At 30.2% G+C, this 14,062-nt stretch overlaps 1 protein-coding gene across 1 annotated transcript; it reads right to left on the reverse strand.

Annotated features, from left to right (window-relative positions):
- Positions 1-11,934: 11,934 nt before the first annotated feature.
- On the reverse strand, positions 11,935-13,978 carry LOC125073040 (cell growth-regulating nucleolar protein). Its single transcript, XM_047683720.1, has 2 exons — positions 13,586-13,978; positions 11,935-13,323 (listed from the first exon to the last, which is right to left on the reverse strand). Exons 1-2 carry the CDS (start codon positions 13,711-13,713, stop codon positions 12,144-12,146), a joined length of 1,308 nt encoding a protein of 435 aa, XP_047539676.1. The 5' UTR covers positions 13,714-13,978; the 3' UTR covers positions 11,935-12,143.
- Between the last annotated feature and the right edge of the window lie 84 nt (positions 13,979-14,062).

The following is a 14,062-nucleotide window of genomic DNA, read 5'->3' on the forward strand; positions in this document are numbered from 1 at the left end:
CACAATATTTCTACAAATATAAGTTGACAACTGAAACAAATAAATAAAAATCAAAATTATAAATATTTCCATTACAACTCATGACCACGTGTCATTGTACATAATAGTAATTGTATATATTTCTTCCGTTTTGTAAATTCATTAATCGTATTTCTTCTTATATGAAATATAGTTTTATGCCATATTAACTAAACATAGGTTGACTGAGCTATTAAAGGCCAATACCTACCAGAATAATTTAACAAATCATTTGAATGAATTGACAATTGTCCCCAGACTTCAATAAATACTGCCCAACTATTGTTTTATATTTATCGTCTTGGGGGTATAAAGTTGGAATAAAATCCCAACAGAATACGACCAAGAATATGTCAAAGTAGGTTGCATTCATATTTTTCCAAGCACTTTAATATTGTAAAGTATCAAGAGAAAATCCAGGATAGAAACTTTAAGAACCTAAAGATTTAATATTTCACTTCCGTTCCTTCAGAGTCGAGCTGCATCGTAATTTTTACTTTGCTGTTTTAGTTTAAAATTTAGTTATTGCAGTTTCAAAGTAGATACTCCACGTTATAAACTTCAACGAAAACGTGATTTACTAATAATAAAATTGAATATCGATTTACATGTCCACGTTTATTTATATTAAAAAAAAAACGATACTAAGAGCGTTTTTTTACGGATTCACGCTAAAAATAATAATCCGATTGATATGGAACGTACACAATATGTATACGTCGCATATATTTAGATAAAATTAAAACAGATACGTCACATCATGTTGATATTTAAAACGTGTACCAAAAAGTTCACGAAATCGTATAACAAAATTTTATAAATAACTTGCAGTAACGATTTGCTTGAAAAAGTATAAATATCAGCTTAATTTTATTATTACACAGTACTAATCCTGCGAGTAATGACCCGCAGGATTTAGAAAGAACACTAATATAATTATTGAAACTGGTATTTATTTCTTCAATTCTATATAATATGTTATAATAGATTTTACGATTTGCTCCATTATTTTTATGTTGTATCTTCAAATAACACTAATTTGCAATTCGTTTTAAAATGACAAGGGTAAAAAGGTTTTAAGCATTTTGATATCTATATTTTTTAGTTTACTGTCTGAAGAAATATGGGAAAAGAAGACATGCTGCGCCGACCCCAAATAAAATTTGGATAAGGGCAGGAGGATGATGATTTTTTACAGTATACGTTTGAATTATAATTATATATAGGACAAGTTAATATCGGATGGCACACATGATATAGTCAATTTACTTTAGATCATAACTACACATTGTGTCATTATAGGAGTATAATAAAATGACACACACAACACATAGAACAAAGTGTTCATTCTTTCAAAACGAAGCGACTACGAGAGCTATAAAACTTTTCAACGATATTTTCACTCAAACGCCAGTACTTGACACATTTAATAATTGGATAATTACAATTATGAACTGACTACTTAATTCCATAATAACAGTCCGTAAATGTCCAACTACTGGACAAAGACTTCTCTTAAGGATAAGATTATGCACTAACAATTCCACCAAGCTGCTTCAATGCTCCAATGCTACTCCAAAGCCGCAGATCCCGCGATCCCCAGTTCAGTTCCTGTGTCGGACAAATATAACATTATTGAGTTTTTCATTTAAAAAAATCTTAGTAGCTGTGTGATATATCCCGCGCCTCGACTAATACATGAAGGCGTAAATGTAGTGGATTTTACAGAAGTATACTTCTTTTATAGCGTTTAAAATTTTAATGTAAAACATTTATTGGCACGCCTGGGGAGTGACCGACGCGTATGACTCGGGTGATGGCAGACGACATAACGCTCTCCCTTGTGTTTTTAAAGTGTACAATAAAGTATAAATACTTGTTATATTTTATTACAATAACATTAGTTTATTTTATTAAATTAAATTAATTATTAAATTTATTGTTTTGATATTCTTTAATGATAAATTATTTTACCGTCGCGACTGTAACGAAAGGCCTATTTTTTTTTTAAATTACGTAGAAAGAATTTGTTCATATCATATTCTAAAACATCGCTAATATCATTTATTAATAATTGTTTCCAGGTACGTAAAGATCAAAATATTAACATAAATTTATTTTACGTCATTTAAATTTTATCGGCTTTATGTATTGTTCGTTTATTACCAACAAGGTAAATTGTGTTCCTATTTTTATCTAAAGCTCTTTAATTTCACAAATTACATTTTATCAATTTAATTTTGGAAATGGTGAATCCTAAGTAACTTAATATTTTGCGGGTCTTTGTTTTAAAAGGGGAGCCCCCGGGTCTCTGGGCACGTTTTAACAGGAGAAGTTAAGAGGAAAAATATCAGCATATTATTGTTAATGAGCCGTGTTTATTATGATCATTCAAGCTTTTTAGTGTTAATTCAAGCGCTTAATAACAGTTTAATAACGTAGGTGTACCATTGTTGTGATATATGATGCCATAGAAAACACTTCCCACGCATAATTCAGGTTAATTGATTTTTTTATTAAAATGATGCTCAAAAAGAAGTTAAATTTATTGTAAATCGATTAATCAAAAATTTAGTTATATTTATAAAGGATCTACAACCTCTTTTTAATATTAATTTAATATTATAAATAAAACTAAAGGTTATCGCCGTTTCGGAATGAAGATTCTAGATGGTTCTCAAATAGCTCAGTTGTTACTCTTTTTCATCAATTGTTATGTATATATCTTTTAAACATATGTAAAGAAAGGTGATGACAAACGTCCGTCATATCGTCAATCGTTAAAAATAATTCATAGATTGTCAATTAATCTTTACCAAAGAGTTTGTATTAAATAGAATTTGTCTTATTTCGTATTTATTTGCATCAAACAATAGTTAAACCTGTCCGTAGTAAATATATCCAAGAAAATAAATGCATAATTTCAACGACATTTCAAATTATCTTTTCAAATGAAAGTAATCTTAGTTAAAGTTAATTTATGTATGAATCACAGTTCTTGAACATACTTGTAGTTTCTGTTCATATTCAATTAACCCTTCCAACCTCTACCCTGTCATAGTTAAAAAAACATTTCACGATATAAACATAACGTGGGTGAAATGGGTATGAAAATGGAAATCCGAATATATTGTGGAAAAGGTTATGTAAGTAGCAATTTATTTCAGTACGACCTGACGCTTAGACAAACTTATATGAATTATAATTTCTAAACGATTCAATAAATTGTTTGTAAAAGATATATATATATATATATATATATATATATATATATGATAGAGAAGCTTGTCCTAGCTTGTTTTTTAAAAAACATGAATGTCAGGGTTTGGATTTCTATCGATCCTCAAAGGTATGAAATTAAAGCAATGAAATGTTTTTCTTTGATTTATTCCAAGCTGAGGAGGTCCGATCGCTTCGACGCGACTGCTCGAACCAGCCTTTCAATACCGGCGGGCGCCCGGCCTTTTATAACCAAATTGGGTGGGGGAACTATTCACTCAATATAACACCTATTTATTTCAATTCAAACTAAACTAAAATATATTCATCATTATTCAAACTAAACTAAAATATAAACATCATTAAAATTCACTAATATTATTAATTTAAAAATCAAACATTTTTCAATAATTAAATTTCCGGACAGGTGTTTTCTTAAATACGTGGTATCCCGCCGACATATATATATATATATATATATATATATATATATACATATGATATTCGATACTTCTGGCACTTCTGTTTCATATTGCTATAGACATGTTACAAATGACAAATTTGAAAAGCGACTTCGATATATTTCTATTATATTGTCCTCTTACCAGACAATTGTTACCCGGATAAACGGGGTTAACAATTCTTTTGTGGGACATTGTACTCTTTAGTATTTCAGAAAACGTTCAAAAATGTTCGCATATAAAATTTCATTATTTTCCTAAAATATTTTTACATGAATTTATAAAACGAATTTCTTTTTAGATAACATAATCAAACTATCGCTTCTACGTTTCAAGACTGTTTGATATACATAAATTTAATGTAAACAATGTCGGTTGACAAAGGAATCTCACTGAATTATTCTGCTCTCATAATCTTTTGCAAATCAATAAGCAAAAGCCGAGATGGCCCAGTGGTTAGAAGGCGTGCATCTTAACTGATGATTTCGGGTTCAAACCCAGGCAAGCACCACAGAATTTACTTGTGCTTAATTTGTGTTTATAATTCATCTCATGCTCGACGGTGAAGGAAAACATTGTGAGGAAACCTGCATGTATCTAATTTCAACGAAATTCGGCCATGCCATGTGCATTCCACCAACCCGTATTTGAGCAGCGTGTTGGAATATGCTCCAAACCTTCTCCTCAAAGGGAGAGAAGGCCTTGGCCCAGCACTGGGAAATGTACAGGCTTTTAAAGTAAGCAAGTACAATACTTAACTGCCTCGTTAGTCTAGTGGATAAGGACAGATCCCGAGGCTGGCATCAAGTCCTAGTTCGGGCCGACAAAAAGTTATTGGGTTTTTCTATCAGAAAATCAGTCTAGTCTGGGCGGGAACTATATACACTCCCGTTCCGCTCCGTCCTGCGCCTGAACTCTAGGGACTAATAGAGAGTACACCTGTGTTTCTGAACACATTTGTGCACAATATCTTGCCTAGTTTGCTGGTCTCCCCTGTGATTCGCCGCCGAGTGCAAAATTCATCAGGATAATATTATCATCATCATAATACTTCTAATTATATTTAATAAAAAAAATGACTTTTATTAATGCTATAGATGGTACGCTAAAGTAGAAAACGACAAAAAAACATGTTGTCTAGTCTAAATGTGCTAATGATTTACATTGGAAAGGCCGATCGATATGGAAATCCTTTGATCTTAATTGGTCCATGTGGTTTTACTTCCCTTTGTACATTTGTTTATTAAACCAGTTCTATGGTGTCAACGGTCAAAGACGAATTAAATTTATAAAGTACCAACTAATCCTCCATAACGTTTTTAACCTCCATAACGACAATAATTTTTATGGTTGTAATAAAAAATCTACAAAATATAATATATATATGTCGGAGAAGCAGGATGCCGAACAGTTGGGTTCGGGGATTGATCCGACATTTGTAAGGCTATGTGGGCGTGCAATGGAGATATTCATAAAATAAAACGTATTTAATATCGCCTAATAACTGTATTCATTGATTCAATAATTGTACACCACAATAATATCAAAGGATTACAATAATTCATCTCGATTAAGAGCAAATGGGTTTGCAAGCAACCATCGCATTCGAGAAGCTTGTCAAAACATCACGACTCGCGTTGCCATGACGCTTACAACTCCATTCGGGGTGACCCGCTCTTATAAGTAAATCAGCCATCAAACATTATTGCCAACTACTCGATTCATTAATTATCCAAATCAACAACGCTCCGATACGGCCATCCTGAACTATCACACGTCCTCGTGTGTCTCGTTGCTGTAAACCTCCTCGTCTGTAAACAATGAAACAACAAATGTACACATCATAACACGCTTGGCCATTCTGACCACCACACGATGAATATTATAACCGTCCATGCTATCTCAATAGCATAATATTCTCTAGCAGCATAACTTTACAAGGTAAGCGACCAGCAAGACCACCAAGGTCTATGTACGCCACTCAGTCAATCTCTTGCCACCAAGGCTGTCATTTGCCACCAAGGCCAATTTTGTCACCAAGTCAATCACTTGCCACCAAGGCCATCATTTGCCACCAAGGCCAACTTTGTCACCAAGTCAATCTCTAGTAGGGTCACTATGCTACGCTTTCTCTTACCAAGTAATTTGTTAACACCGAAATCAAAACAAAATGAAAACTGCCCACCGTTTTTAATAGAAAATAGACCTAGAGCTGGCTTCATGGTGCAGATATCCACTCGACATTTCATAACCGGCTCGCTTGTTTTGTTTTCCCTTCTTCGCACAACGCGTCGATATGTGGCTTCGCTCGCCGCAGGAAAAACACGTCAGCGCGGATGTTTTCTTCGAGACGTCCATTGTATTTCTTGCTTGCTTGAGCTTTGGCGTTGTTAACTTGCTGAGTGAGCCTGCGTGGTCTGATATGTGTTCTGATCCCACTTCTGATGTCGGAGAAGCAGGATGCCGAACAGTTGGGTTCGGGGATTGATCCGACATTTGTAAGGCTATGTGGGCGTGCAATGGAGATATTCATAAAATAAAACGTATTTAATATCGCCTAATAACTGTATTCATTGATTCAATAATTGTACACCACAATAATATCAAAGGATTACAATAATTCATCTCGATTAAGAGCAAATGGGTTTGCAAGCAACCATCGCATTCGAGAAGCTTGTCAAAACATCACGACTCGCGTTGCCATGACGCTTACAACTCCATTCGGGGTGACCCGCTCTTATAAGTAAATCAGCCATCAAACATTATTGCCAACTACTCGATTCATTAATTATCCAAATCAACAACGCTCCGATATATACATATATATTTTCATAAATTTTTGTTTTTTTTTTTTTATTATAGGAAAATCCAAATATCGGCTAATAAAATGAGCGAAATCACAGTGCTTATAATAGATACTAATAAATAGTCATACTGCTTACAAATAATCATTATATTATTTAAATATCATCTTTATTAGTAGGTACTAAAAATTATATATACCTAAATATATTAATGAAAATGCCTAATAAATGTATTTTGATAACATTTTTATCACTTGAATGTTTGTTATTGATTCTAATACATTAGAAATGGAAATCATCAAACTGGTAAATAAATTATTTCTAATTATGAAGTACCTACTTCTTTTTTAGACAATGTTTACTGAGATTTCTTTCCTAGCGGTTCGGTATTACAAATTAGCTACCGCTGGGCAATTCAGAAAGTATTTTAAGTAAAAGTTTATTTGATAGGAAATATTTTAATTTCCAACTGAATGAAATTTCTTAGATTTTGACATTTTAAATACATTTCTATAATTTGCATTTTTCAATTTTATTTTCAATAAACAAAATAATCGATTAATATGCTGTTCGCTTTATAAAAGAAGGAAGAATTATTGAACTACTCCTTTTTAGATATAGCTATTTTTCATAATAGGAATAGGAGTGACACACTCCATTGCCTCATATAGAGAAAAATACGGAGATTATTTCATATTGATAAATTGATAATGGTATTTAAATGAGGTAAGCCTTTTTTTGTTTGTTTTCTCAAAAATCTAATTGAATTTATTCGGGACTTCTGTTTCTATTATTTTACTTTATACTTTTAGAATATATTATAGTTTTAGACGTCATATTACAATGATTATATGATGTAGGTTTCACGAGAGAAAGCCAAATAATTCACTAGCCGTTAACCCGGCGGCGTATCCCAACAGAAATATTTTTTTATAAATTCACCGAATTCACTTAAGTAGTAGAGTTTTTTCGTAAAGTGCATTGCAAATACACAATATTTATAATCCTACTAACAAAACAATGTCTAAAACTGAAGTAACTGCCTATTAAAGGACTACCACTGATCAAATGCATCCTCTCTTTTTTTAAGAAGAAGTATTTACTTTCTCTGCAATGAACTGAATTTTGAAATCTTTGAGTCCATATTCAAAGTCAACCCGTTATTGATTTAAAGAAACTGCTACAAAATCTTACTAAAAAGCTATATAAAAACGAGATATCATTGATAGTAATTTTAATATCAATATAATCAAATGATGAAACAATTTTTCACATAAATTTAATAGTTCTTCATTTAAGCGACAAATTCTAATCCATTTTTATATGTAGTTCAGAACGTAAGTATATATGTATATCCTGTCCCAAAATCTTGACAGCGTGATTGAGGCTAAGCTGCAAAACTGCATTTAACACAACAAAAGCAATTTAAACTAAGTGGATTTTAAAAATAAATTATTAATTTTTAACTATTCAAATACGAGTTTAAAGACAATTGCTAAGAATGTTTTCAATAAAAAATTCTTATATAGGTATTATTATATTATATATATATATATGTTTAACATGAAGCTATATTGAAGAATATTAATGATATATTTTTTAAACTAAATAATATATTTTTATTTTTGACTAAAGCTCTTAATCAGCGTTTATACCGGATTAGCCGTTTTCACGAGATTTTTAAAGGGAATGTGAGCCAAATATTTATAAGTTACTTAACAAACAGTACTGAACAAAAGTCTTTTTTTAATTTTTAATTTTAGTCTTTTATTAATAACAATCTTTTGAATAATCCATAATTAACATTACTGATATTTAACAAATTATTAGTTAAAAACAAATGTTTTTTACATATTAACTGTGTGTATATCCAATCTATTATATATAATTATTTCAGTAATTTATTATGATTATTATGTCATTTTGTTCCTATATAATTAAAATATATACGGAATTAATATTATAATAGGATCACGATGATTTATATGTATTGGCTAGACTATAGTAGCTGTGATTATATCTACACTTATACACAGTTACACGCACACAAGCTTAAAAATAACAGAAATTGACAAGAGGCAATCGGAATAAGTGCTCTTAACACCAACTTCCATATTTCAAACAATAAAAACTGCGAACTTCCATAGAAACTTTTACGTATTTTTGATGACTTTTTGAAGACGAACAAAAACATCATACAAACTATCTTTTACTCATGAATAAAAAAATAAACACCGATTTCCATAATCAATACTGATTTCAAACATTGAAAAAGCCCCTCGTAAATATTTTACTCTCTCTGGTGATAAATGCTGTAACAACTATCTTTAAATCATAAACAGAAGCCTATAGATACATAGATTTGCAAATTTTATAAATTTTCATTTCATTCTATCAAAAATAACGAACTTCCATACAAACTGTTACTTTTACCCTTACTTTTACCCTTTTAGATGACGAATTTTCGAAAATCTACAATAACTGTCTTGAACGCAATAACATAATTCCAGACAAACAGATTTCCATATTTCTAAGATCAAAATTACCGAATTTAACTCCCTTAAAAATTTGAGTGCAAAATTGTATCCTCTTAGGCCGCTAGCTTAGGCTGTGCGTTGTATGTCAGTGATTCTATTTAAAATTGTTATGAGTAGATCATGTCAAAGTAGTCAGAGAAAAAAAACATGATCTCGACGTTTTCAAATGGACTGCTAACTACAACCGATACACGAAATCTAGCAAAATATGTATTTTTAAAACGTTTTATGTACCTACATCGAGAATAGAATTAACACTTTGACACGTCGATTCTGTAGTTATAGAAATATTTAAATATACACGTGTAAAAAGTCCTATTATAAAATTCAGTGCATTAGCAGAGGATAGATCAGTTGGCAAATGTTTACATCTCAAAAAAAACACAAGATAAAATCCTTATTTACCCGTGCGGAGCCAAGCCGGGTAACTATTAAATATATAAAGAGAAATGTTGCTAATTACGCCGTGTACAACGTAATAAGCTCAACCTGCTTTTATTATTTCAAGCTCACATTAAAGAAAACACAGTCGAAATTATTTTTAAGATTAGTTGCACTAATTGTTTGTGGTTTCTATTGTACTCTATAAAAGATTCGTGTCTATTAAGCTTCAAAACTCCGCTGTAGGCTGCGTATCCACCAGAGACGTGATGTAGAAGCAAAAGGCCTGAAGACATAATAAATTCAAAAAACGTCTATATATTCAAAATAAATGAAAAGTAAAAAACCATTCTAAAAACAATCTTTAATTTAAAGGCGCTTAAAAGAAAAAGAAAAAAAAAACTTATAACGTCATTTCACATTTTACACAATATGATATAAAAGCTTATCGCGAGATTTAATTCTGTAGATAAACAAGTAAATTAAATATTTTCTTTACGTCAACCTTGAAAGAAACAAAAATAATATTAACAATAAGTAATATAAATGAGCTTAGAACAAATAATGACGACTGTCTTAACAAACTTGCTTATATTTTTCTCTCTAAACTTTCAATATCCTGCTACGACTTTACAAATTAATTAAATAAAGTGTTTAGTGGAAATTACATTAGATCAGACAAAAGAACATTTCTATTTTGTCGACAAGAGCTCTTCACAAATCAACTAACTACAAAGAGGAAAGCGAGTTGTGATTTCGCCTTACCTACTTTGTTTCAGGATCATTATGGTATGTAATTAGAGGATTATTAATTTTGTTTCCGAATTGCCATTGACTTTGTGCCCTAAATATCTGTTTAGCTTTCTATATAAAATGAGGAAACCACATCAAACATGAGAATTCCTTGCATATTTCAGAGTACAATATCGACTTCTCTTCTATTTATTTATTTATCAAACCAACTTTTACTTTTTATACTCACACTGAATATTTTATTTAATTGAGCTGCTACACTTTATAAAGCTCATATTTATTTATTATAAAAAATAAAAAGTTTTTCAATTAACAAGCATAATGCTTGTCATATAAAACTAATAATAAAAAAAATGAACATTATGCAAATATTATAAACAATAATAAATTATGAAAACTTGTCACATACAAAAATATTAGGTACCTACTATAGATACAACAATGTTACATTTACAAATGAGAAGCGAGAGATGTTATGAAATGATGTAAAAACACAAATGACTGCAGGTTGTACCAGAACAAGTGCTAAATAAAAACGAGCTTCATTTTCACACTTTTTACCATGCATTTTAGGACGACGCTTTATTATGAAAATGTATTACGTGCTTATATTGTTTTTGTTTTTTTTTTTCATAACTATTTGTATAATTTTGCAATTAAGGAGTTGGTATTCGTTTTGTTTAAAATATAAAAATAGATAGAACGGGTAGAAATCACCTAATTTCAACTCACTGAAAAATATTTATGGCGACCGAAGTTATATGGACGTAGTTAAATAAATGTAAGTATTTTATAGCAAAAACTTAAAATAATTAAGATAAATAATTAAATAATTCTTGAAATTAATAAAATAATGAATCTTGTGCTTGTATTTTAACATTTATTATTAAGAAGTTAGTTAAAATCGGCGTAATTTCGATAATTTTGTTAGAAGTAAAAAAAAGACAATAGTTTTACAAGAAACTTACTTACTATAAAAATTACACAAATTGTGTTAAAATCAGGTGATTTTCTTTTTTCGTACATAGTTTTTAAATAGTAATGCAATAACTTCCTCGACGTACCTTGCGCTTGAGAGTGCAACGTCGATATTTTCCAGGCAATAGTACTAGTAAATAATAATTATTCTAGTCTCTTTGTTTGTTTGTCTCGAAATATACTGAGACTATAACAATTTTTAGTGCCACAATCTAGGCAGAAAATATAATTCTATAATTCGAACTTAGCAGAATATATTTTAATGATTTATTTATATATTAACTTAACTATTTTTAATAATATTTGTTTTCGCTTTTATATTTCCTGAATCAAATATAAATTTAGCTAGCTGAACATAACATCGATGTTTTTCGTACAAATATATATAAGAAGTTTGCTCACAAATAATTCGTAAAGGTATGTTTCGGTCATGTCATACTACTTATCAGATTTCCAATGGGAATTGGTAGTTTATATCTAATACTGCTCGTGAATAGAATTTAAATCTTAAATTTTTTTTTAAAAACTATTTATATTTTTTTTAACCTACATGTAATTCTGTTTCTTTATAATCAAGTAATCTTCAAACAATACTAAAAAAAAGATATCAAAACTTAGGTACTTAACATATAATATAATAATTTTAAATATGACTAAAAAATTAATTAATCAATAATTATAAGGATGCTATAATATTTTACAAAATACTTATAATTTATATGTGTGGTCAATATAAATACAATGTTGAAGGTCTGACAAATTGAAATAAAAAGACAATTAATGATCTACATTATATTTTGGTTTCTTCAATTTGTAGGATATACAAATACAGAAAATTACACATTGAGATGCAGTAAATTTAATAATATGTTAGCTTAATCTACGAGAAAAAGAAGTATAATATTCAGGCAGTGTAAGTCATTGCAAATTATTTACCACAATTGCCTTAAATTCTTAATTGATAGTTTTATAAAAGTGTATTAAAAAAGTTTTTACTCATCTTCTTCTAGTAGAGTAACTCTATTTTTATCAACCCTAACATTGGGTGCACTTCTCAATTTTTTAATAAATTTATCGGCAATTCTATCGTCTACTTCATTCCCTGTATATTCTGAATATTCAGACAAAACTTTCTTTTGAAGACGCTTAAATGGAAGTTCATTCCCTTTTTTCTGTAAAACTGACATAATTACAGCATGCCAGTTGAATTTCCCATTATTTTCTGACACCTCATTCTCACTTTTAGCAACATTCTGATCATGAAGACAAATGCTCTCATCTGCTTCAGCAGTAGCAAGCTCTCCCTCCATTTTTAACTTCTTTTTAGTGGCTTTTACTTTAACCGGCACATTTTCTATATCAGCATTATTGACAGCTTCAATAACTTCTATTGTTGTTGCTGTGTCTTGCCTCTTTCTTTTCTTATTTTTATCTTTTCCTTCGACAGGGCCATTTCCTTCTTCATGGCCATTTTCAATCTTGTTCTTGTTTTTCTTACCTTTTTTTGGCACTTGAATTTCTTCCTGGGTCACTTCAGCTGGTGGAGCTTCCGCACTTTGTAGTTCTGCTTCATACTTCTTACGTTTTTTTTCTTCTTTTCTTTGCTTTTTGGAAAGTTTTTTATTGGGCTCTTCTGAATCACCATTCTTAGTTTCAATATCTTTTTTGTCCTCATCAGCTTGAGCTTCTTCCTCATCTTCTTCCTCATCTACTTCCTCATTGTGATTTGCAACACCATTTTGTTTTTTACCATTTGGTATATCACCATTTTGCCCCTTACCAGCAGCACCATTTACCTTAGGTACATCAGTCTTATCTTGTTCGTTTTTATTTTTATTCTGTGAATTTAAATTTGATAATTCTGATAACTTTACTGATATTAAGTCCCAAGCCTGATCAATATCTTTGGGGTTAGTTTTTTGCCCACAAACATTCTTTACAAAGTTTATGAATTTAGGTTTCTTCCTAGGTGTATTATTATGCTTGCTTATAGTCTCTATAATTCTCAAAACATTCCCTGATGCATTCTTTTGTTCATCTAGAACAGACTGTAACATTTCCACCCATGCATTTTGTTTCTTTTCACCCTTCTTTTCTTTCGGAGTAAATCCTTTTCCAGAGTAACGTTCTTCTTCAGTTATACATTTTGTATGAGCTTCATAATCACTACCTCTGAAAAATATAAGTGATATTAATTTACAAATGCATTTAAATATACATATATACTTGTTTCATACCATCGATTATTTTTTATTGATATATATTAGATTCATTAAGAATAAAATATTTTAAAAACGTGTGTCAAAATAGAAATACAAATGAAAACATTTCTTACAAAATTACATCATTTCGGATATAAAAATGTATGTATAGTTTTACCGTAGGTGCATAAGTCGTCAAAGTTACGTCTGTATTATCCAATTGGTATACTTACAAAAAGTCTTTAAAACAGTCCATGCAAGATAAATTAGGATTTTTATTTCTGCATTTTGTTAAGTAGTGTTTTTCAACCTTAGGCTTTTGAACTGATTCACCGCAATGGCCACAAGTAAAAACAACCATATTCACTTGTAAATGGAGTGGACAAAATCAAAACAATAGATTTTATTTTGTTATTGAAATATGTCACGACCTAAATTTTTGTTTTTGGGACGAGTTCAATTATATAAACAATTTGTAATAATATGTTTGTAATAAGTGAAAGGTATTTTTTTTTAATTAACAGTTTTATGTTTATTTGGATTTTTATTCACACGTGCTTTTCAAAACACGCCACAATTTTCGGAACCGAATTATGAAAATTTTCACAATGTCAATGTTAAGTGAAATGTCAATTGTCATTTGACAGATTCGTAGTAAAAAATGTTCAAATATTACCTACATGTAGAAAACAATTACATTAAAAATGTTT

Source organism: Vanessa atalanta, chromosome 23 (assembly GCF_905147765.1).
Source record: "Vanessa atalanta chromosome 23, ilVanAtal1.2, whole genome shotgun sequence".
In the NCBI taxonomy this organism is placed as follows: Eukaryota; Metazoa; Arthropoda; class Insecta; order Lepidoptera; family Nymphalidae; genus Vanessa; species Vanessa atalanta.